The sequence below is a fragment of the Poromitra crassiceps genome, assembly GCF_964638095.1.
Source record: "Poromitra crassiceps genome assembly, chromosome: 6".
NCBI lineage: Eukaryota > Metazoa > Chordata > Actinopteri > Beryciformes > Melamphaidae > Poromitra > Poromitra crassiceps.
Window position 1 is genome coordinate 42995983 of NC_139627.1, and position 26643 is coordinate 43022625.

The 26643-nt window shown below is 43.9% G+C and overlaps 1 protein-coding gene across 1 annotated transcript in view; it reads left to right on the forward strand.

The window, feature by feature from the left end:
• The window catches only part of LOC310777903 (E3 ubiquitin-protein ligase SH3RF3-like), a gene marked incomplete at both ends in the record, with an annotated part of 141268 nt that extends 126229 nt beyond the window's left edge, over positions 1 to 15039 (forward strand). The window contains 5 exons of the mRNA XM_083638249.1: positions 1 to 116; positions 5270 to 5364; positions 5604 to 5858; positions 12619 to 12941; positions 14871 to 15039. The exon at positions 1 to 116 is cut by the window's left edge and continues 153 nt beyond it. Of these exons, the coding sequence (XP_083494375.1) occupies positions 1 to 116; positions 5270 to 5364; positions 5604 to 5858; positions 12619 to 12941; positions 14871 to 15039 (958 nt within the window). The remainder of the gene's footprint in view (positions 117 to 5269; positions 5365 to 5603; positions 5859 to 12618; positions 12942 to 14870) is intronic.
• Between the last annotated feature and the right edge of the window lie 11604 nt (positions 15040 to 26643).

Genomic DNA, 26643 nt, shown 5'->3' on the forward strand with positions numbered 1-26643 from the left:
CTCCGCCAATGCCAACCCCGCCTCCTCGCCACTGCAGACCGCCGCCGCCCAGCTAAAGAACTGCCTGCGCTCCGGCCAGCAAACGGTTAACCAGGCACGCACCACCATGCAACTGGGTAAGCGCAGGCACACACACACACACACACACACACACACACACACACATCATCACTGATGACATCACAATTGCTCACGTGACATCAGTGATGACATCTATAGACCCAATAGTCATGTGACATTTCTTTCCCATTCTTTTCTCCATAGACATTTCAAAAAACCTTATATAATAACGTGTTTTAAGGCTGGAACCAAACCAATAAAGACGGGGGGAAAACATTGAAAATTTGTTTTCCCCCCCAATGTTTATTTTTTATTTTTGGTCCAACTGAAATGTTTTATGGTCACGCACGATTCAGTAAGTCACGGGTTGGCATGGTTCCAGCCTTAAAACTCATCATGTGACTTTTCAGCTCTATTCTTTATTGTTGTTTATTGTTTATTAAAAGGATCCCCATTAGCTGCCGCCTCTGACTTCAATCTCAGGATTCTGACTTTATTCTCTCCTGGGATTAAAGTCAGAATTCTAATGGAAAAGGGTTAAGGGTAAAGGGTTAACTAATATAGGCGCGATCTAATCAACCTGGGGGTATTTGAGAGTGAAACTTATCTGAGCTGGAGATACCGACTGTTTAACTGCAGTAACGACATAAACGCCTCCAAATACCTTCAATTCTGTTTATGTAGAACATTTTTGTTCAAACAAATCTATGTTCAATTTATTTATTTATTGTCGACTAGTGGTTTTGATAGTTGAGGTTTCTGGGCTTCAGATTTGAAGCCTCGAGTTTCGCATTTTGATGTTGCATCTTAGTTTTGTAGGAGCCAGAATTGACCATATTTGCATGAGAAGAGCTGCAGCGCCACCAACAGGCAACATGTCAATCACATCCCAAAATTGTCTATTTGACTCTAAATGGGACCATGCTTTACTAAATGAACATCATGCTGTATTGAAGAAGACTTGAAACTAGCTATTGAGACCAAAAACTCATTAGGAAAGTGTTTTCTGAGGTCAGCAATCAAGTGACAATTATGGTCATTTTCCCATTGACTTCAATACAATCCGACTTCTTTTATCCCCCCCCCCCTTCCGTGGAAATGAGCTAAGAGACCAAAACTGTTTTTTGAACCAGGCTGTAAACATGTTTATTTCTGCTGTAAAATCGGGAGTTTTAACATGGTGGCGAATGCAGCCATTTGTTGAACTGCAGTTTTGGGCACTTCCACATTGGCTTGATTTTTCAGAGCTGAAGGCTGGGGCTTGGCATGCATGCACTCACCTGTGCACTGCAGTTTTCCAGGGTTTAGATTGTATCTGCCTTGTTTCAACTATTAGTCTATTCATCTGTCTGGTATCACTCCCTTACACACTGCTATTTCTGTTCATAATCTCTTTCTCACTCTCTCTCTCTGTATGTCTCTCTCTCTTTATGTATGTCTCTCTCTCTGTATATCTCTCTGTATGTCTCTCTCCCCATGTCTCTCTCTCTGTATTTCTCTCTCTCTTTCTGTATATCTCTCTCCCCATGTCTCTCTCTCTCCCCATGTTTCTCTCTCTTTCTGTATGTCTCTCTCCCCATGTTTCTCTCTCTCTCTATCTCTCTCTCTCTCTATGTCTCTCTGTTGTCTCCCCTCCCTTTGAGAACATTATAGTGCGTTAAGGTTTCATTTGGGAGGCTTATGAGTGCACATTGTGAAAGCACTGCCAAGAATAACACACACACACACACACACACACACATAGACGCACTTGTACACACAAACATGGGCACTCCCACGTACATATACAAAACTGAAAACACACACACACACACACACACACAGCTGAATGACATCAGCATGCTTTTGTTTTATGGAGGCGTAATGATAGCGCTCCATGCATCTCTCTCTCTCTCTCTCTCTCCACCTCCCTCCCTTCTCACTGCCACACACACACACACACACACGCACGCACACATCTGGGCCCCTATCGTTGCATCGGCGCAGTTTCTAGGCCGAGCGGCAGGCGCAGATCAAAGCAGTGGGCGTGGAAAGGCGCACTTGATATCGTCGTGCTGGCGCTAGATGCAGCCCAAAGCATTACAACCACGCCTTTTAGGCGTAAAATTATGCACCGTCATGCTCATTGGATAAGTGCAATAAACGAATCGCACGCTTGCCTTTTTAGCTCCAATTCCAGTGATCCCGCAAAACCAGACGAAAGCCAAACGCTCTGCCCCCCCCCCCCCCCCCTCCCTTCATCCAGCCTGTCTGTCTGCATTATAGGCTATTATTCCATATTATTATGCTTCTCAAACCAATCTAACTGCAGTTTCAATACTGCAAGCATGTAAATACGCTACACTAGCAAGATCAAAGTGAAAATAATGTTCTATGCATCAGCTAGAAAAATATAGCCTATTAGATTGGTGAAAGTTTGTCCAGAAAGATATCATTTTCTCTCGCCTGCTGCAGGAAGGATGATGCACATAAATATACCCTACATTATGTCAAGTCATTGCATAAATGTGTTTTTATTGTAAAACTAAATGTGAAATAGGGCCAAGTTATTGGACGGACATCACAGTATAGCAGATGCCATTAGAAGCGCGTTCCGAAGCGCGTTCCGCTGTTACTTCTCTAAATCACGTTAACTCGACAAGGGGTATATATATGCCCAGGAGGACATATATGTTTCACATAGGGTGGTGTTTTCATTTCGAGGTTTTATTTGGTCCAATATTGAAATGTTGACAATGGCAGGCTGTGTTACCATTACACATTAATTTAGAACTACCTTTTATATCTATTTTGGCTCATTTGGTGGCTATTTAGTAGCGAAATGAAGAAACACAATGCATGCTGGGAACTCAGAGAGAGAGAGAGAGAAGGGTGACAGAGAAGAAGCAGTGAAGGCAAAGAATAGGCCTGCTTTTGAAAAGCGCAAAGCGCTAAATGTAGGCCAGCTCCCAAGATATGACTAGGCTGGTATTTAGCGCCGACACGCCCACTTTGGGACTGCGCCACGCCCATTCGGCCTAAAGCGCATTTGGCAGCCTAAAGCCTATTGCTATCTTGCCGAAACAGGCGCAAGGCACGTTTTTTTGCGGTTAAGGCCCGTAATAGCGCCGATGGCCTGTGGGAGAATAGAGCCCCTGGTCTCCATTACAAAGTAAAGCATAGTTGTGGGAGTTTGGCCTGTTTTATCACATGACCAATATGCCTCTCTGCAAATTGCTGTCTTGGTACTGCAGTGTAGCGGAGCAGGTGGCTAGCAACCCAGAGTGTGTGCATGTATGTGTGTGTGTGTGTGTGTGTGTGTGTGTGTGTGTGTGTGTGTGTGTGTGTGTGCTTGTGCATGCATGTATGTGTGTGTGTGTGTGTGTGTGTGTGTGTGTGTGTGTGTGTGTGTGTGTGTACTTTTGTCCCCCTGATCATTAAATGTTCTCATGAGGATAAAAAGGTGAGGAACATCCTCCAAGTGAGGACATGTTTGCTGGTCCGACTCCTAACCTCTAAGCACTGAGTTGAACTAAACCTGGAACCAGACTCTCCTTATTAGAAACAAGTTTCCTTCCCAGCAAATATTTTTCATGACCTCCTGGATTTCCTCAGCCTTCCTCAGCCAGTATGGATAAAGGGGAAATAGGCCAACTGAAAGATCTCATCGTGAATCTGGGAGAGGCTCTGCGGATGCATGGGGAGAGGCTTGATAGGATGGAGAGAAGGTCATATTCTGTTTCAACAGATCTTCACATCCATTAAAGTCTCCCCCTGCTGGTCAGCCTGCAGCGGCCTGCTCTCTGAGTGCCATTCTAGTTTGATATATCATGATTCGCAAGGTGAAGATTAGTCTAAGGATGAATTTGATTAATAATAATAATAATAATACATGGCATTTGTATAGCACTTTTCTAGAACTCAAAGTGGCTTAACACTATACACTGAGGGGTGGGGTTCGTGAGACAATAGAGACAAATAGTGGACAAACACAACACAGACACAGAAGGACTGTGTTGGCTAAGAGAAGGCGATGGAGAAGAGATGGGTCTTTAGGCGACATTGAAAGACTGTGAGGGACTCGGAGTCTCTGATGTCTTTGGGGAGGGAGTTCTGGAGAAGGCTCTGTCCCCGGAATTGCAGAGGTTGGACTTGGGGGTGGAAAGAAGGCTGGCTGAGGTGGACCGGGACCGGGTGGACCGGGACCGGGATGGTTGGTAGGGGGAGAGGAGGTCGGTGAGATATGGGGGGCCAGGTGGTGAAGGGCTTTGTAAGTGATGACGAGGAGTTTGTAGTTGATCCAGTAGGAGACGGGAAGCCAGTGAAGTTCTTTTAAAACTGGGGTGATGTGGTGCCAAGATTTGGTGTGGGTAAGAAGTCGGAGCGGCTGCGTTCTGGACCAGATGGAGTCTGTTGATGAGGCTGACGTTGATGCCGTGGAGGAGTGAGTTACAGTAGTAGAGACAGGAGGAGATGAAGGTGTGGATGAGTGTTTCAGCAGGGGGGCGTGTGAGAGAGGACCGGATCTTTGCAATATTACGGAGGTGGAAGAAGGAGGATTTGACACTTTGACGGATGTGGGGCTTGAGAGAAAGGGTGGGGTCAAGGATATTGCCAAGGTTGTGTGCCTGGGAGGATGGGGAAACAATGATGAGTCAATGATGAGTGTGGGGTTGTTGATTTTACTGAGGGCGGACTTGGAGCTGATGAGGAGAAGCTGTGTTGCATCCAGACTTGTATTGCAGACATACAGGAGTTGATGTGAGAGAGGGATGGTGGGGATTTGGTGCAGAGGTAGATCTGAGTCATCGGCGTAACAGTGGAAGTCCAGGTTAAATTGGCGGAGGATGTGACAGAGAATGTAGATGATGAAGAGGAGAGGGCCGAGTACAGAACCTTGGGGGATGCCTTGTGTGACAGTGGATGTGACAGAGGAGTGGTTGTGGAGGGAAATGAACTGTGATCGGTCGGAGAGGTAGAAGCGAATCCACCTGAGTGCGGTGCCTTCGACACTGAGGTGGTCTTCCGGGCTGATGAGCAGGATGTTGTGGCTCATGATATCGAAGGCTGCACTCAGGTCGAGGAGGATGAGGAAGTTGAGGGAACTGGTGTCAGCAGAGGTGAGGAGATTGTTGAGAACCTTGAGGAGTGCAGTTTCTGTATGAATTGTAGTCAATGGAAGCTCCTCACAAGTATAGTAATACAAAGCTATGTGTGTCTCCTCCACCAGTACACAGCCCCGCTGGTGGTAGCCCAGAGCGCCCCACGGTGGCTGTCTCTCCGCTGCGTCCTCAGAGCACGTCCCCGTTGCGCTCGCCGGGCCAGTCAGCTCGTCCCCTCTCCATGGTGTCCCCGGGCAGTGGTGAGTAAACAAAAACTGTAGTCAAGTAAAAGTACAGTTACTTTATAATAATAATTACTCAAGTAGAAGTAAACGTAAAAAAGAAAAAAAATCTTGAGTAAGAGTAAAAAAGTATCTTGTAAAAAACTACTCAAGCGAGTAACTAGATACAATTTATAAAAAAAAAATACTCAAGTACTCCCCACCTCTGTCCCCAGGCCAGTCGGGTCGTCCCCTCTCCATGGTGTCCCCGGGCCAGTCGTCTCGTCCTCTCTCCATGGGGTCCCCGGGATCTGTCCTGGGGCCCTCGCCGCTCTCCTCCCCCGCCTCGCGGCCCCTCCTCCCCCTCTCCTCGCCTCTCTCCTGTCTCACGCCTCCCAACGCCTCGGCAGCGCATCTCAACGGGGAGCTGGCCAATCCCCTGCAGCCGCCGTCGCCCGGCCCCTCCCAGGGAGTCCTCGCCCCCAAACCAGAGAAGGTGAGAAATTACACCCCCCCTTCCCCCCCAAGCTAAACAAAATATCAATGGTCAGCACAGGTTTTGGTTTTAGTCCCTCAGAATCAAAGAGCAAAGGTTTCTTTCTAGAGCTGTCATTTTGCACAGAGGTTCAACAATCCATCACAGAAGAGGAAGAGTTACCAATGTATCGACCACCAGGTTGTGTTTTGAGTAAGGTGCATGACTTTTTCTCCCCTGGAAAACCTCTGGCTCTCTTACTCTTAAGGTCCCTACACATCGGGAGCGTTTTTTCCGTGCGATTAATTCGCACGTCAATAATATTTTCCAAAATTCGCATTGCGATGTTGTGCTGTATATTCGCATCGCTCTTGGTGTGTAACAGCCTTTACTAGGCTGTAACCATCACTCTCTCCAGCTGAATGCAACAAGCTCACACCCATTCTCTGAGGACTGTCGAAAGGGATTCTGGGAAAAATAACAGTGAAAGAGTTTTCCTTTCATGAACCTACATGGCTCCAACCACAGAGCTGGACAACATTTAGTCCTACATATCACCAACTAAACAAATATGAAAACTGCATGTCAGAAGAGGAATTTGCATTCATAGCCCAGAAACCCTGGCGTCTCAGACCACTCAGTCATCCTGATGAGTGTGTGCAAGGAAACTGTGTGCAGCAAGAAAATAATATACTGTGTTACTTACTTATCCCTATGATTCTCAACGTTTAAAAGATTATACTGTGTTACTTACTTATCCCTATGATCTCGACTTTTAAAAGAATATAACCTGTTACTTATCCCTATGATCTCGACTTTTAAAAGAATATACTGTGATACTTATCCCTATGATCTTGACTTTTAAAAGAATATACTGTGATACTTATCCCTATGATTCTCGACTTTTAAAATAATATACTGTGTTACTTATCCCTATGATTCTCAACTTTTAAAAGAATATACTGTGTTACTTATTCCTATGATTCTCGACTTTTAAAAGAATATACTGTGTTACTTATCCCTATGATTCTCAACTTTTAAAAGAATATACTGTGTTACTTATCCCTATGATTCTCGACTTTTAAAAGAATATAACCTGTTACTTAAGCCCTATGATTCTCAACTTTTAAAATAATATACCGTGTTACTTATCCCTATGATTCTCAACTTTTAAAATAATATACCGTGTTACTTATCCCTATGATTCTCGACTTTTAAAATAATATACTGTGTTACTTATCCCTATGATTCTCAACTTTTAAAAGAATATACTGTGTTACTTATCCCTATGATTCTCGACTTTTAAAAGAATATACTGTGTTACTTATCCCTATGATTCTCGACTTTTAAAAGAATATAACCTGTTACTTATCCCTATGATTCTCGACTTTTAAAAGAATATAACCTGTTACTTAAGCCATATGATTCTCAACTTTTAAAATAATATATCGTGTTACTTATCCCTATGATTCTCAACTTTTAAAAGAATATACTGTGTTACTTATCCCTATGATTCTCAACTTTTAAAAGAATATACTGTGTTACTTATCCCTATGATTCTCAACTTTTAAAAGACTATACTGTGTTACTTATCCCTATGATTCTCGACTTTTAAGGTAATATACCGTGTTACTCATCCCTATGATTCTCGACTTTTCAGACAACGTGTCGAGAAACTTCATCTGATGCATTTTAATGAGCCTAGTCAGCCTACATGACTCCAACCCGGGTAACACTGAGGCAGCTGAATAGCTTGGCAACATCTCTGAAACTGCATTTGCTCACATTTCAAATACACAGATTTCTCAGGGTTGAATCTGCCAAATAGTTCAAGGTGCCTTCCTCGTGTGGGTGTTTTGTCATTTCACAGGGTAGCATGAGTGTGAAATCTGGAGTGCATGTAGGCGAGCACGTGCGTGCGTGTGTCTAGATTATATCCGCGATATGCCAAAAGTCCTCTTCTACCTTTTGGAAAGTGTCATTCACCCAGACAGTTGGCACAAGCGGCAAATCCCGTCTAGGATGTTTCGAGAGCCGCGGTCGTAAAGCTGCGGATGTTAAATCAGGCTGCGGTGACAGTGAAGGATGACATAGCCAGCGAGCGTCTATCTCAGCTCCCATTTGCTTCACTGTTGGCTCCACTGCCTGGGACAGCTAATCTAACTACATGGCTGACTAACAGCTCATTGACTGTGGAACAGCAGGCAACAGCCTTGTTTACACCGTCTCACTCACAACTGTCCTGAAATTAAAAATATATATATATGGGCCACCAGCATTAGGAACAGACCTCATCTACCGAAGTTAGAACCACGTAGTAGTAGTTAGGCAATTTAGCATCAGGTTAGACCAGGGGTGGGCAACTGGCGGCCCGTGGGCCCCCTGTGCGGCCCGCGCTGGAATTATTATTATCATTATTTTATTTTTTACAGTGCACCTGAACACAACATGCAAGATACCCGCTGAATAAGTGTCCAAATGTTTATGTCATTCTGGTCAATACTCCACTTCTGTTATAACATTTCAGTCTGGAATATGGAATATCTTCAATAATCTTTATGAATAAAAGGCTAAAAGTAATCTCATGTGTAAGAAATTACTGTTCTACATTGAAGTAAAAATTTAAATAATGAACTTGTTGGTTTTGGATTTATTTAGCTTAAATTAACCCACTCATATTCTGGTTTATTTCAAGAAAAACATTTTGGCTAGTGGAAATTCTAATCGCCTGGTAACTTTAAAATCTAGCACCCATATTGGCAGGTGGTCAAAAAAGTAAATTTCAAGCCCTGCAGTGAGAGCAGGTGGTGACATAGGAGTGAGTGAGAAAAGGATCAAATATTGGTGTTTAAGACTGAATAATGACATCACAACTGTTAATTTAAAATGAGTTATTCCTCTAAACCTGCCTTCAAATGACCCAAATCTTTCGAGCCGGCGCTGTTCAGCCCCCAGCCCTCAGCAAAATCTGGCCCTTTGGTAGCGAGGACATTTTTTTGTGGCCCTCTCTATCATCAAAGTTGCCCATCCCTGGGTTACTTAGACCAATACTGTATTATTGTTTTGTTGATGTAACCTTTTTTAATAGTACCGTATATCGGGCGGTCAGGGTCATCAACGACTGATATGATGTTATTGTATGCAATTACCGTAAATTCCGGACTATAAGCCGCACCTTTTTTCCCGTTTTTTGGGCTTTTTTGGCCCCTGCGGCTTATATAACGGTGCGGCTTATCTATGGATTTTTTCAAAAAAAAAAAAAAAATCTCTCTTTTTTAGCACTCTTTCTAACTATAAATCCTATATAACTATAATAAGTTTTAATTTCCTCTCTTGCCCTCTTTTCACCACACTGTATGACACTGTATGACACTGTGTGCACTGTAAAAAACAACACAGGTGGTGTTGTGTTATGTTGTTTTGTTGAAATGTTAATAAATGGGAGCTTCCTCAAACAGCCATCTCTTTCCCGACAATCCCCTCTGTGCATGAACCCTTACATATGGTAATTAAACATTAAAACACAATAAAAAAAATTAAAAAAAAAAAAAAAAAAATACCATTAACACGTTAACTGCCAACGACGTACTGATACGTCAAGCAGAATCCAACCGTTGCCTGCAAGCGACGTATGGATACGTCAAAAAAATCGTTTTTTTTTTTTTGACGGTGGATCGTTGATCTGGCCCTTTTGCATCTTCTATTATACTGTTAGAGCCGCCGGGCATGTGCAATCCATTCCGCCGACCCACTGAGTGGCGACGGTGCTCAGACTATTGAGTGTTGTTTGGCCAGAAACGCACGCATTCCAGCTGAGCTCAACCGAGGACCCAGAAGCGAACGAGCCTCATTCTCATACTGTAGGCGAAAACCTTTCACACGGGCGCACGGCGGTGGGGGCTTCCAAAGGTGGACTGGGTGGAAAGCACACTTTGAAGCGCGCAGCATAAAGCCAGAGTCACACAAGGCTTCGTCAAAGCTCTCAACCGAAAATCCAAGAACGGATTAAGCCACATCCACGCTCGCCGACGAGGGGCCGCCAGAGAGAGAGGCTGCTGCTCACTGCTCAGACAGGCAGGAGAGACTGGCTTGTGACTGACAAACGCTGCTGAAATCCACCAGACACGCCCACGGAGGGAGGAGTTGTAAGGAGAGGGGGTGCGGGTGCTGCTATGGAGGAAATTACTGTTCAGAACTATATTGTTTATGTCTGATGTCTCACTGATGCCAAAAATAAATGGTTAAAGTGACTGTTTGATATTGAATTTCACAAAACTGCGATTATCTCAGCTTTTTGTCTCAGATGCTGAAACCATGCTGTACTCAACGGCTAATATCTACATAACTACTAACTCTACAAACTAACTCTTTTAGACAGAGAAAGCACACATTCTATTAGTACTTTTGTGAACTTTGTGTTGACAAACTCCAAGCAGAAAATTATCCTTGGCTCTTGTAAAATGAGCCAGAATCCTCAAAAAAACCCTCTGGCAAAAGCTACCTACAGTAAAAAAAAAAAGGCTGGCAGTGAATGTGTTAAAACACCCGCGGCTTATAGTCCGGTGCGGCTTATATAAGAAAAAAATAGTCAACTTTGCAGGTGCGGCTTATACACCGGTGCGGCTTATAGTCCGGAATTCACGGTATATCCCTATCTTTAATCAGGAGCGTGCTCTAGCAATTTGAGAACATGATTTATAGATTTGTTGATGTGCTTAGATTTGCTCTGCTTGTCCTCAAACGGTATGCTCACACTCAAAACTATTATGCTTGGACAGATTTCATGCATTCCCTGGTAAGATGTTATTATGTTCAATGTGATAAATTATTAGATATAGGTCACCACACAATCCCGTCGCTCATGTCTCCTGTGTCGGCGGGGCCAAAGAGGTGCGCTTGCCGCTTGAACACACCGCAAAGACGACAGCCGACGGTCAACTAGCACATACGTTCTGCACCTGCGTGAGGACTGTGGAGATACAAACCAACTAGCTCGTACGTTCTGCACCTGCGTGAGGACTGTGGAGATACAAACCAACTAGCTCGTACGTTCTGCACCTGCGTGAGGACTGTGGATATACAAACCAACTAGCTCGTACGTTCTGCACCTGCTTGAGGACTGTGGATATACAAACCAGATACACAAAACAAAAGTGTTTGCCTACCATTTTCACACCACTCTCGCTCACCACTTAAACTGTGTCGTAATATAGGTACTTCTAATGGAGAATATGTCTGATAAAAAGCTGCAAATGGCACTGGTGTTGTCAACGCTTGTCTGGTTTTTTGCTTGTGGAAGAAGAAAGGAAGAGGCGGAGGTGAAAAATAAGGAGAAACCGCACTAGGAGCTTTCCTGCTCAAGGAGCTTTCCGGAAGGAACATCGTTGTGAAAATATCTGTGTATTGGAATGATCAGATGAGATGAAGTTGGAAAATGAGAAGAATGTTTTGTGCGTGCCCTCTCTTCTCCTGCACTGCTTAACCAGCTGACCTGACCAGCCAATCAGAGTGATTTTGCACACCTAGAGCCAACGGTGCGACACACCACAAAGACTAGGGCTACAGATGCTCACCGACGGCCCATTGCTGACGACAATGTAACTACATAAAGTGTGTGTGTGTGTGTGTGTGTGTGTGTCTTCATATAGAGACACTGCATGAAATAGGCCACGCCCATCACGGAGGGAAAGCTCTCCATTCACTTCCATACACCAGCGTCATTTTCCTTGAATTAAACATAGCTAAAAGCTGTTGTGTGGTGGGCTGCGCAGACAACAAATGTAAAAAATTGCCAATTAAAGTTTTTGGTACTCCCGAGCTAAACAAGGAAGGCATTGAGAATTGGCGAGAAGAAAAATGGTGATCTAGCTGTCAAGGAAGTAAGTTGGAATGTTCATCTTCCGTATAATGATCTTTGTGTGCAGCACGTGACATAGGAGAACGCCAGGATTGGGGGCGAGTTTTTGTTTCCCCCCGTTTTAGGTGTGATTTCTGAATGATGACACGCTCCGCAGTGTCTCTCTACAGTATATAGAAGGAGGGTAATGCCATGCTGTCAGCCAGACACATTCCTCCTGATTATGCACTGATAATTGGCTCTGACTCAACCTGCAACCTTCTGCAGATACATGCATAAGACACACATGTATGTACAGGTAATTGCGCGTGGGCACATGCACACGCACGCACACGTACAGAGGGATGGGTTAGAGACAGACCTGGAAAACACCAGTGGTGTAATCTGTCTGCTAAATGACTAATGTAAGATATTAACATAGAGGTAAAGCATCAATTCAATTCTGGGTGTGTGACTGTGCTGCCATCTGCTGGTTCATTTTGGAGCTTCACCAGCAGATTTCCACTATATCCATCGCTCTCTGTCACTCTCACACACTCACTCACACTCACACACACACACACACACACACACACACACACACACACACACACACACAGAGAGGAGGCCTTTAAGCCTCCAGATGAAAGAAGAGAGTGATTATTCACTTTATCTCACCCTGCTTCATCCCTCTCTTTCCAGGGTTCCAGGGTTAAATATAAGACCTTTTTGAATGCAATTTAAGACCTTTTTCATGGCCATAATGGAAAAAAACTAAGGGGAAAAGTTTAGATTTTAAGAACATTTTAGCGATGTCAGAATCAGGAAACATGGTTTGAAACAGCTTACCAATGTGTCTTCATTGCTGTATAAATAAAGGTTAAAAAGTCTCAATCTCTTCCTCCCTGTCCCTTCTCTCTCCATCTCACATCCCTCCATCCTCAGAAGGAGAGGAAAGCCAGTGGTTTTTTGAAGCTGCTGTCGGGGGCAGCGGCCAAGAAGAAGCCCCGCTCGCCCTCCTCCTCCCCCCCCACCCGTGCCCCCCACCACGCCCGCTCGGGCTCTTGTCCCATGGCTGGGTCTCAGGGCCGGGCCGGCTCCTGTCCCGTGGAGAGTGAGATGGCGGGCACCACGGGGGCGGGGCTAGAGCCACTGCACAGGAAGTCCGGCTCCCTGGACACCAACTTCCCCCTGTCGCCCCCGGCAACGCGGCCCGCCAACGCTCTGATGGCACTCCGGCCAGAACCCAAACCTCTGTCCAGAGAGAGGTGGGCACACACACACACACACACACACACACACACACACACACACACACACACACACATTTAGAAACTGACACTGGATGATAAATGCGCATTCCTTTTGTATTGGGAGCTAAGAATATCCCAGTTGAATGACGTCACACCCATACAAACCCATGTGCATACAAACACCGTAGCAACATTGTGAGAAAGATAGAGGCAACATTCTCCCCTTTAGAAGTTAGTGTATTTAAAGGATGTTATATTATTAAAGCGTAAAACATACTCATGCGCCGTCAGCCTTGACTTGGAGCTTTGCCAGCGGCAGGCAGCTAGACCTACATTATACATGTAAATTCTACTGAACAAATTATCCAACCAGACCTGTCGGGTTTTCTGTGGAAAAATAAACAGGAACAAATACAAAGAGGGGTTAATGGGAAATTAATTGAGAAAACGTGGACATTGTAGCCTACTTGCAATATTATTTTCAATCAAATGTCCCTGTTTCCCCATGGCAAACAAGTTTTTATTTTTCCAGTCACCCAAAGAACCCGAATTGCAACAAGTAAAAGCTGCAAATCACAGATGTTTTTAACAGGTAGGCTATATGATGCGATGGTGTTGTTGCGAGATGTGCAAATTACGCATGGAGAGAATTACAGCATGCATCGCACAAACTGTATGTAGGGAATGCGAGACGGGAATCTGATTGGTTTGATTGATGTAACACCCAGGCATTGCCAGTGCACACCTGTGAATAATGCAGGTGGTTAAGAGTGCCCAAATCCCGTTTGTGCCGCACGCAAGTGGCATTTTGCGCTGCACGTAGAATAGCAGATGACTTGGCATGCCTCCAATTTACGCTGCGCTCCGGTGTTAAACATGCACAAGCGCTAAATTACCGCTTTTGCCAAGATAGGGCCCTCGGATATTTGTTCCTGCAATATAGATATGTATCTGTGATATAAATCGACTGGTACACTCTGTCCTGTGTGTGTGTGTGTGTGTGTGTGTGTGTGTGTGTGTGTGTGTGTGTGTGTGTGTGTGTGTGAGTGAAAGAGAGAGAGAGAGCTGAAGGCCCTTCACTGATGACGGGCTTTGTGGCACCTTATGCTGTTGGAAACGATCAATAGATCAGCCTTTTATTTCAAGATACACACACGTACAACACACACCCTGGGCTTAAGGGCCCATGGTCTACTGTAAATATACACACACACACACATACACACACACACACACACACACACACACACAGGGAATCAATAAACACACACAGGCACTCCACACACTCCAACTGTGTCATGTGCTTTTCAGTATCTATGTGTGCATGTCAGTATGGGGGGTTGTCTTGATGGCCAATGTGTGTTAAATGTCATAACCTGAGGGAGAGTGACTCACTAACACACGCACACGCGCACACACACACACACACACAAAATCACACTCAATGTTTACCACAACATCCCATATGCCCTGCTTTTGAATGGCTGGCCAAACATGCAGAGTATTGTGGGCATTATAGTATGACAGCAGCTCTCATAGAAAAGGAAGTGGGCTCTCTGTCTCTGTTTGTTATGACATATTTTTGTAGGCTTATCCAGAAATCGCCGCTATTTTGGTTCATCAATGGAAAAGTCTATGGGGTTTTAGATTAGGGATTTCACTTAAATGCATAAAATAAGTTTCTGTGGTTAACAAAAGTTTATGGGAACACAAATTTGGGTTCAGCATGATACTCTTCACAAATCGCGTTTAAAAAAAACGCATTTACGTTCCAAAAGTTATTCACGTTTGTGAAGATTATCATGCTGAACCCAAATTCGCGTTCAAAAAATTGCCTGTTGTAGGAAAAGACAACTCCAGCGAATGTCCGGACCTAATTCAACGGACATAGTCCAGAGTTCATGTCTGGAAGTGGCTTAATTCCTTCTGTCTGTCTGCTTGCAGGTACCGCGTGGTGGTGCCGTATCCCCCGCAGAGCGAGGCAGAGATCGAGCTGAGGGAGGGAGACATCGTGTTCGTCCACAAGAAGCGAGAGGACGGCTGGTACAAAGGCACGCTGCAGCGGAGCGGCCGCACAGGCCTCTTCCCCGGCAGCTTTGTCCAGAGCTTCTGACGCACGCACGGACACGTGCACTCTTTCTGAGTCTCACACACACACACACACACACACACACACACCACCACCACTTTCTTACTTGGACACACACATGCAGACACACACTCAGGTTAGACCGATATTGGTTTGCCAAAACTGCTTTTATTCAAATGGACCAGCCTCACTCTGGCTTAAGGAGCTGCTAACCCACCTCAAATAATTGCATTAGTATATAGACCCAATCACCGTGACATTGCGGTCAGTCACCTCCGGGTAGACAAATGCCCATTCATTTGAATTGCGGAGATATCAGCAAACTTGTTTATTATTTATTTCTGTTGTCATTTTCAGCTGTAACTGTAACGTTTATGGTGATCCGACCTATCTGACATTTCTGCTGTGCTTATTTTATGTAGCCCAGTCTGCTGTTTGGGGTCAACTCAAGCAGTTGTTTTCTTTATTCTGTGGCCCGACCGGTAAATTAGATCTCCAAACTAACATTAGTGAAAGTGTTGTTATTAATGAGATGTAAAAGCATCAAACATGCATTTTACACTTAACCATTTTGTCTTTATCTCAGTTGTTCCTCGCTCCCGTTTACTCTCCTCCATTAAATTGTATGTAAATAACGCAGGAGTTTTCTACCCAGAAGATGTTGTCAACAAACATGATTGGGTCTATAGCTTTCAATGGAAAGCTCTAATGATGCATGATGGTCATGAGTGGAAGTGGTCATATTTAGAGATTTTGAAAATTGGAGAAAGAAAATTGGCAGTTTCAATTGAAAAATATCAAAAGCCCATGGGTAAATGGCCTTCAAAAACCCATTTCGGTCTAACTAATGCACACGCACACACACACACACACACACACACACACACACACACACGAAAGCTAGCCCTGGCTTCAACCAGCCCAGCCACACAGGGAGCAGGGCAGCTTTTCCAGCTGCGACAGCTCTAGAGAACCAAAGTCACACCCTCTTACAGGTTCTGCATGTGTACAAAGGGATTTCATCCGCCATTAATTTTTCCATAGATGTTTCATAAAATCCTTGTAAAAAATAGTTTTACTTGGTCAAACCAAGCAAGTCGGCCATATTTAGACTCAGGAGAGACCATAGAACATTTCACTCGGACAAAGAAAGAAGAAGAAAACGAAATGGATTATAAACTTCTATTTTATTTATTTTTTTAGCATGGAAAATGAATGGTGGATGAAATCCCTGAGTACACATGCAGAACCCGAAAGAGAGCGTGATTTTGGCACTATATGGAATGGGGGCGGGACTTTATAGGGCACATGGGCCAGACGTTGACGTCATCGGCTGCTGAAGGCACATAAACTCCAAGAGCACAGGAAGACGAGCCCGGCCTCCCGGTTCTCCTCGCTCCCCGTCCCCGGCGTCATCCACCAGCAAACACTGGCACAAACAGCCCAGCACTGCTTTAAACACTGGCACAAACAGCCCAGCACTGCTCTCACAGGAAACCTCAAAACTGTCTCTGTTTACAGGGTCTGAGAACATTTCACAAGCCTGCATTCTTTGAGAGATGTCCTTTTTAACACGTCTACATGTCTCGTTTGTGATAACCCACGTTTGTGTTACATTTCAACTCAAAATCCAGACAGTATGTTGATAACAATGCATTAAGTATCAGTATGGCTTGTTATAGGGCTGGGCACTATGGACAAAATCAAAATATAACAATATTTTTTTTTACCAAATACCTCAATCAATATTGCGACAGTATTGTAGGGATGACTATTGGTGCTTTCACAAAATATTTACACAATGAGATTTTTGATAAATAATCATCAGTAATGTGGATACAATGACTAAGTCGGTAAAGGCAAATATTAGAAGAGCTAGAACAGTCTGGTAAGTTGAGAAAATGACATCACTTTACTGTAATGCAGCCTTTAGAACCAGGAAAAGACAACACTTATGCCATATCACCATATCCAACATCTAAGACGATATAGTCTCATATCACAATATCGATATCATATTGATACATTGCCCAGCCATAGTTTGTTATTAACATTGCTGCTGGCATGTGAAAACCATGTCATCTTGTTAGTTTTCTTTTTCATGAAGTTGATGACATGTTCCTCCATGAGTTGAGAGGATTCTACAAGCCCTATCTTATGAAAGCCTTTGGATAAACTCAAAGTTGCACGGTGGTCAAGCAAAAACAAAACAAAAAAGTTTTCTTAGTTGCTGAAAAGTGTAGTTTTTGCAGTTAAAAGGTATAACAAAATCATGTTGCATGTTGAAATGTGACACATGTGTGTGTTGTCCCAAACCAGCCATGATATGAGGTGTTGAAAGTAGCTATGTTTCCTTCCAACGGTCGAGGGAATTTTAGGCAAACTTTTGAAATGTTGCATAAGATAAAATGTGAAACCCAGCTTTTACAAGTGAGTAAGACCCAGGAAACCTATTGGAAAACCATTCTCACCTCAAACAACTCGCAGCCTACAGTTGGAAAAGTGTTTGCTTAATTGCATTTTTTTGTTTTTGGAGATGCTGATCAAGATTTTCGTCCGACAGCAGTGAAACATACGACTGTTCGATGCATGCATGTCGGCCATGGGAGAATGTCTGGCCGAGGGGGGGGATGAGACGGGAGGCGCGGACAGAGACACTTCTCATCGTACAAACTGCCAACCTTGGACAACACCTCTTCCTCTGATCTGAAGACTTTTTGTACGGCTTCGTTGGGTGTGCTCTGCTCTGTCTGCTCTGCTTTGTGAACTCGTACATCCTGAATGTGGGTGGAGGCTGGTCCAGTTCACAACCGGCCGCAAACCAACTATCTTCACCTTTCTCTCGTGTTTCTGCCAAGCTGGAGATGGAAGCACAGCAGCCTGAACAGAGACTACGACGCAGATATCTGGACGTTCAGTTGTCGTCTCAGACGGCTACCGGCAAAATTCCGTGACACCTGCCTTTATATCGACCCTACTTTTCCATACATGTAACAATCATACAAAAACACAACTTGCCTTAAAGCCACAGTTCATGTCTATCATGACGGATGGACGTTTGTGTTCTTTAATATTGTGTCGTTTTCAACACCGAGAGTTTTTGTCATGTGATATCTCAAAAACAATTGAAAACGAATTTGGCTTCCCAGTGGGGAAACAGCGCCCTCTCTGCTCTGGCTATTGGTGGAAACCATAGACCGTATAAAAAATATGGACAGAGTCACCGTGATGTGACCGCCTAGCCTAGAGTATGGGAGTGTGGCCGTTGGCACGAGACCAGGGGTTTCCCAGAGAGCTGCAGCTCCGCATGCTATTGTCTGCACGATCACTGGGCAGGCGACCTGCTAATCATGCCCAAAATATAGTCATTTCTATTGCAGGGTGGGAATTACATCAATTTTAGGGGCAAGGCCATGTGGCCTTCAGGGTCAAATTCTTTTAAGGGCCATTGCTGCGGCTCTATTGACATCATGAAGAGCGATTTTTCTGAAATGCGTGTTAAAATCAGCCAATTACACATCCTTTGCAAAGGCTACATTAAACTGGCACCACTGACACTTTTAGAGCAACTGACAGTAGCAGGCTGGTAGCAGGGCCCAGCTGCCAAGGTGGCCCTAGGGATCTCAGGGCGTCAAGGCCAGTGGGAGGGGCAATGGCTGCCATGGCCTCTGTGAAATTCCCACCCTGTTCTATCGTCTATTTTACTCTTAAAGCAGCTACGAGCAACTTTTTCGATTGTTATTAAACAGTATAAATTTAATATCAATGCATCACATCTTACCTCTAATAGTCGACGAGACCAACGCAGAGTAGTCTCGCTTGAGCCCCGAGCGAATCGGCCAGTGTAGGCTGTCTGTGGCCAGGGAAGATCAGGAAGTGAAATGAAACGGTTTGCAGCAGCCACTTCGGCCATAACCACAAAATAACTTCCAAAAAACTTGTTAGAATATAACGAAAGATGTTCGCGAGAGTATGCGTGGCGTTCACATTGTTTATGTTATGTTGCTAGGCAGCGCAAACGGCGAGGCAGGCAGCTGCGTTTCACTTCCGGGTTTCACTTCCGGGTAGCCGGGCCGGCGGTAAGGAGAGAGAGAGAGAGAGCCCCCTGTTGACGCGAGTTTAGACAGACACAGACTAATAATCACCTAAGGGAGTGTTACGGCCTTCAAGCATGTCAACAAATGGCTCAACAGAAGACCAAAACATAAGGACGCCAGACAAGGTTGCAAATTGGTAAAGAATATTTATTTAAATAAACCCAAAGATATTCAAAGTCACAAATAATACAAACCAAACAGACTGGAGATCCGGCCAAACTCATCAAAAAGGGCCTGGGCCAACCCCTTTGGGCCGTTGGAGCCAGTATAAGCCTAAAAACAAGAAGAGTTAACCTATAACTAAACCGAAAACAGGACTACCGGGGACTCCAGCCTAAACCAAAATAACAAAGAAAGTAACAAAGAAAAGTCACCACTGGAGAGAAGAGATTCCTCTCCAGGAGCTGCTGTGAGCATGTGTGGGTCAGAGAGAGATCTGCCTGCTCTCTACTCCAGCCTCCATTTAACACTGCAGGGCTGATCAACTCCAGGTGTTCCTGCTCAGGTGATTAGAGCAGAAACACCAGAGGGAGGGGGGAGAGAGAGAGAGTAGTTGAGATCAGAGAGAGAGAAGAAGAGGAGGAGGAGGAGGAGAGCTGGTCACATAACAGGGAGCAATCTCAGATACACACGGCTTTGGTCTCAGTTACTATTATAGGTAAGATGTGATGCATCAATATTGTAATTATACTGTTTAATAACAATCGAAAAAGTTGCTCGTAGCTGCTTTAACAGGTGGGTTATATAAAAATTCACCCCTCGTACAGTTGTTATGAAAGGTGAAATTAGACCATTTTTGGAACCAGGCTGTAAACATGTAAAAAGAAGTCGGGCATTTTAACATGGGGGTGAACAGGGAATGACTCCCTTTTGGAGCCGGCCTCAAGTGGCCATTTGAGGAACTACTACTACTTTAGTGGCCGTTCACACCATACGCCGAAGCAACTCTCAACCTACGCTCAACCCACAAGTTTAATTTAGGTGTCCTTGTTAACAGGCGTTCACACCACCCGCGCCCGTGTCACGCTGAAGCCACGCTCACGCCTTGCTCATGCGATCGTTCAGGATTCAGTCCTATTTTCCAAGCTTGACGCGTGAAGCTTGAAGCTGCCAGGCATGAAGTGAATGGAGGGCTGAGGAAAGGAGAGTGTCTGGTGTGAACGGTTAGGCGTGAGCTCACGTTCAGCGTGAGTCAAGCATCAGTTCTGCCTATGGGGTGAACAAAGGGTTAGTATCACTTCCACGAGGCTTCATCTGTCCAAGCCTGAGCTTGCTGCCTGGGAGAAACAGGGAATTAGACAGCTGAAGAACAGAAAAGACGGGCTCAGACCGTCGGGATTGAAAACGACACAATATGAAAGAACACAAACAGCCCGTCGTGACAGACAAGAACTGTGGCTTTAAGGGAAGTTCTGTTTTCTGGTGATTGCTACATGTATGGGAAAGTAGGGTCGATATAAAGGGAGGTGTCAGGGAATTTTGGGGGTCTCCGTCTGAGACGACGATTGAACGTCCAGGGTATCTCAGTCGTAGTCTCTGTTGGGGTTGGAAGCACAGCAAAGCTCAATGCTTGACTCGCTCACCGTGTGTGTGTGTGTGTGTGTGTGTGTGCGTGCGTGTGTGTGCGTGCGCGTGCGTGCGTGTGTGTGCGTGCGTGTGTGTGCGTGCGTGCGTGCGTGCGTGCGTGCGTGCGTGCCTGCGTACGTGCGTATGTCAGAGAGTGTGAGGTCAGTAGATGTTTATTACCAGCTCAGAAGGTGACTCTAAAGGTCCTTACACACCGAGCACGTTTTTTTCGTGCGATTAATTCGCACGTCAATAATATTTTCCGAACCTATATCAGTCAATGCAACCGTGCATACCAACGGCAAAGTTTCGCCCAGCGTTATTGCGGTGTTTATTTTTTCGAACCACGGTCGATTTTTCTGAAATTCGCTTCTGACGTGTACACATCTGTGGCTGTGATTGACAGGTGGGTCAAAACTCGCATCGCAATTTCGTGCCGTATATTCGCATCGCTCTTGATGTGTAAGGACCTTAAGGCGCTGGTAGGATTTGCTCGCCTCCTGTTGTGGAAGCACAAGCCAGAACAAAAGCACAAGTACAACTACGCCGCCCAGGTGGAGCTCCTTCATTGGCTAAGCACCAGGTGGAGCTCCTTCATTGGCTAAGCACACAAGTGTCTTGTAGAGTACCGCCGGGATGACGTACAGTATTTTTGTAGGCCAACTCCAAAGTCAGTGCACTTCTGGTTCCCTTGTCTCAAAGTCAATGGGATTTTTGTATAGAGATTTTGGTTAAATGCCTGAAATAAGGCCTGTGTGGTTAACAAAAGCTTAAGAAACGGTGAACTTCATGCAAGATAATCTTCACAAATGAAGACAACTTTTATGACTTTTGAAGCATTTTCTGAAACTCACGATTTTTTAAAAATCGTTTTTACGTTTAAAAAAAATCATACAAGTGGTCCTCATTTGTAAAGATTATCCTGCTGAACACAAGGTTTGCAGTTTCATAAACTTTTGTTAACCACAGACCGTACTGTACTTCCGGCATTTAACCGGAACCGGAAGTACTAACATGCGGGGCTTTAGGAGTCATTCCTGCGGTCCTCTATTGGCTCATCGAAACCAGGTGAGAGTCTGCCATTGGCTGAGCACACTGGAGTCTCATTGGTTAAGCACAGATGTGACGCTGCTTTCATGTCATACGTGGAAGACTGTAAATAATAAATAGGAACTTCCAGGTGGTAAATAAATACCACTTGATGATGACTGATGGGGACCCATATGATGTGAATGCAGCATAAACACGCCATTTCTCCTCTCACCAATGTCTGCACACCGGAGAGCACAAGTACAAGATAGGAAGGATTGTAGGCTACAGACTGAAAAATCAGAGAACTGGCAACTGGAAAACATAATTTATTCTACAAAGCAATTCCCTGTCTCGTGCCCTTTCTCACTCCCTTTCACTTACCTGCAGTTTTCCCATCAAAGGATCAAAAAGATCTGATAAAATCATCACGGTCTAGCAACATGATGATGGAAATAAGGAGCTCTTTTTATATATTCTAAGTCTAAATGGAAAATAGAAAAGTGACTGCAATATTCTAAAATCGCCATGTGTTACCACCTCCCACATCAATGCAAAATGGAGATTTTTAGACTTGTTTGATGAATTGATGAATGAAAACTGGAATGTTTCATCTGATTGAGAGAGTGAGACACTTTATGAAGTGAAAACACACAGGAAGTAAAGAATACACACATCTCACACACACACACCCTTCTGCAAACACACATACATTACTCCAACACACTCACACAGATAGCCTGGTAAAACCATCCTGATAATGTGACCTCACCTCACATTGTTTTTCCCTACGTAATAGTCTGGACTTCCTTCCAGCCATCGATGTGGGCGGGAGTACTTGCCTTGACAGACATATCCTTCAGCCAATCAGCATCGCCAAATCCACTCGGAAGAACGGCGAAAACATATTTTCCCGCCGAGAAACTCTGCTGGTGCATATACTCTTGTTCTTGTTTAATTGTCGTTATTGAGTCTATTTCTGCAATAACTGCACTTTGGCTGTGTTTACTAACGTTAATGTTATCGCTCATTGTTTCGAGAGACGCCATTACTGTTTTGCCCTGATTGTCCCGGTCACCTCTTCAACTAGGGCGCAGGGCCCTGATTGGCCCGGTTACACTGTAATCTCAGGAAATGGCTGTGGGCGGCTGCAAGTCCAGACTGATATGTAGAGTGAAACAGGATGTGAGGTCACGTGATCAGGATGCTTTTACCAGGCTACCTCTTCCTGGCGATGAGCCAGTCGGTTTTGCGGTTGTGACTCCGCTGCGCTGCGTCGACTTGACTGACTTGTTTGTCGCACACACAAAAACAGCAGATCCCAGAGCAGCGCGGATTCCTTGTCTGTACCCTGGGCGTCGACAGAGCCAACAAACAAAAAAGCACAAGTCGTCGTCCGTGTGGCAGGATCTCAATAGTCTCTTCTCTCTGAGAGGAGTTCAGAAGGATGGGTCGAGTTTACAAGAGTCAGACGTCAGGAGCACGGCGCTCACTTTGCATCAGATGACTCGACCCGCCTGTTTGAGCAGCGTTTCTCGCACCGTCTGTGTTTTGCTGAATGTGCCATCGGCCTCCCGTCCTTCTCTCCTCCTACTTACAAGTCTTCTGAGATCCAAAAGTGCAAAGGGGAACAGTCGGAATTCACGTCGAATCACAACTCAATACCCCGGCTAATGCTGTGTTATATGGGACAAACTGTAGATATGAGTTTTTATGTTGTGTATTATACACTACCTGGTAACTCGATCATGAACCCAGATTTCTCAGACACGTGTTTAGCAGTAAAAACCTGATGAGGATCAACCTCGAGAAGTCTACAAAAACGACGCCAAGACAAAAACCGTCGGACGTTATTCCTGTAGGACAGGAACACAGCATAAAACCATTGCCATCGCACATTGGCGGGACACCCCATTTTTGTTTTGACATGACTGTCCACTCCTACATTTTCTTCTCTTTTTTTTTACCTTCCAGGAAACCAGAGCGCTCACCCTGCCATCTTGGATTAGATGTCGGCCATATTTGTTCCTATGGATACTCGTGTGTTTGAGTGTGTGTGTGTGTGTTTGGGAGGGTGGGGGGGGCAGAACTCTGTATGTAGCTCTTTACAATGAAAAAGAAAACTTTATGAATTAAAAAAACGTTCGGCGCGGCGGGACTGAGTCGGGTTAGTAGTACGGCGGCAAGCAAGTGAAAAACAAAAAAAGTATATATATATAATTATATATTGTGCATAATATTTATAGGCCTTTTGTGCCGTTTGAAGTCCAGCTCTGCGCTGGCGGCGCTCTCTACCATGTGATCATGATACATTGTCTTGTACTGATGACCCGTGGTTGATTTGATTGTTTTTTCATGTCAAGTGCATTTTTTCGCAATAAATGCCTTTGTTTTAAGGATGGTGTCTTCTTTCCTTGAGCATAATAATGTCGGTCAATAATGTCATAATAATAATAATGTATTTGCATTTTATTGGTTAAAAACAACATCTCATTTTGGGATTTTTGCATGATTGTAATCGTCAGCCGTTTGGACTTACCTCATTGGTCTGGTCCTGTATGACAAAAATGCCAACAAGTCGTGGTCTCATCAGAGTTAGTCCCTCCCCAGACTCAAATATTATGTTGAATCGCTGTGCTCCGCATACTACATAAATGAGTCAGTCACTGCTTACTGTATGTGTGTTTGGTGCCACTTCACAGCCACTGCTGGTTTTTAAAGGCGGGTTGAAATTGAATGAGTGACAGGTTGTAGCACCGATGAGAGAGCGGAAAAATGGGCTGCACCTCCCGTGTTGTCTGATCGCAAAGTCGTTACTGATTGAGGAAGACTGAATCCACCACTGGCCAAGTGAACGTTCCCTCCCATAATAACCAGCCAGTTGGCGGGAAGCGTCCCAGACTCAGAGAGAGCTCTGCAGCATACAGTAATGAAAGCCTTCTGGAGTAACATTCTTGGAGCTAGAGGCAGCCATACTGTTTCCGGTCAGAGATCGTATTTTGGACAACAGTGCTCCAGCCATGATAGTGCAGTAGAACAAGGTGTATAAGCCTTCAGTTCTTACCAATAGACGAACTTTGGTGCAAAAGATTAGACTGGTGACGTAATTCATTGCGGTGCACGCAGCTTTGCATTTCCACTGTACACCCAGGATTGTACACAGACGGATCAACTGACTGGCTTTAAGAGGTTCTGCAAAATTTCATGAAAATACCAATTTTAAATGGCAGTCTAGTAGCAGAAAATGATTACTATTACCATATTATGACTAAAACCCTTAGTAAGGTTTTAGTTAATTACGTATTTTTACTAAAGACCACAAGAAAAAAACACCATTATTGGGCTAAGCTGCTCTCTCCTGTGTGCTCAAAGTGCGAGTCGGAGAATAAGCAAACACCCGGTCACTCTGAAGAACACGGCTGGATCGTTAGTGTCAGGTCACTCTGAACACAAGCCAGATATATATATATATATATATATATATATATATATATATATATATATATATATATATATATATATATATATATATGTATATATATATATATATATATATATATGTATATATGTATATATATATATATATATATATGTATATATATATATATATATATATATATATGTATATATATGTATATATATATATATATATATATATATATATATATATATATACATATATATATATATATATACATATATATATATATATATATATATATATACATATATATACATATATATATATATATATATATATATATATATATATATGTATATATATATATATATGTATATATATATATATATATATATATATATATATATATATATATATATCCCCCCCCCCGGCTCTCCCCAAAATTTCAATAAACCTTTTATGGCATATTATTACAATACAACAATACTGGTGTTGACAGTGGACCATAATAGAAGATGCCAAATCATTCAAAACAATAAGCATTTTGCTTTTAGGAGCATTGTGCCAGCGTGCAGCGCTGTTCCAAAACGTGTCAACGTGTGTTGTTGCCTGGGAAACGCACATCCCATAATACAACTGTTCCCATTGCATCCCATAATAGTATGATGATACTTGGGATGCCATTGCCAACATAGATGCGAACAGGTTAGCTACAAGTTTAGCGTCGCCAGCGAGGGCCCCCACCGTTGCGGTCGGGGTATGTTTCAAAATCCCTCCAGGCCTGAAAGATTTTCTAGAGGAAACACTGCAGGTCCAAATCAAATACAACACAATGTATTGATGAAGCCAGATGAGTGCGACACAGGTCCAAATCAAATACAACACAATGTATTGATGAAGCCAGATGAGCGACACAGGTCCAAATCAAATACAACACAATGTATTGACGAAGCCAGATGAGCGACACAGGTCCAAATCAAATACAACACAATGTATTGACGAAGCCAGATGAGTGCGACACAGGTCCAAATCAAATACAATCACAATGTATTGATGAAGCCAGATGAGTGCGACACAGGTCCAAATCAAATACAACACAATGTATTGATGAAGCCAGATGAGCGACACAGGTCCAAATCAAATACAACACAATGTATTGATGAAGCCAGATGAGTGCGACACAGGTCCAAATCAAATACAACACAATGTATTGATGAAGCCAGATGAGTGCGACACAGGTCCAAATCAAATACAACACAATGTATTGATGAAGCCAGATGAGCGACACAGGTCCAAATCAAATACAACACAATGTATTGATGAAGCCAGATGAGTGCGACACAGGTCCAAATCAAATACAACACAATGTATTGATGAAGCCAGATGAGTGCGACACAGGTCCAAATCAAATACAACACAATGTATTGATGAAGCCAGATGAGTGCGACACAGGTCCAAATCAAATACAACACAATGTATTGATGAAGCCAGATGAGTGCGACACAGGTCCAAATC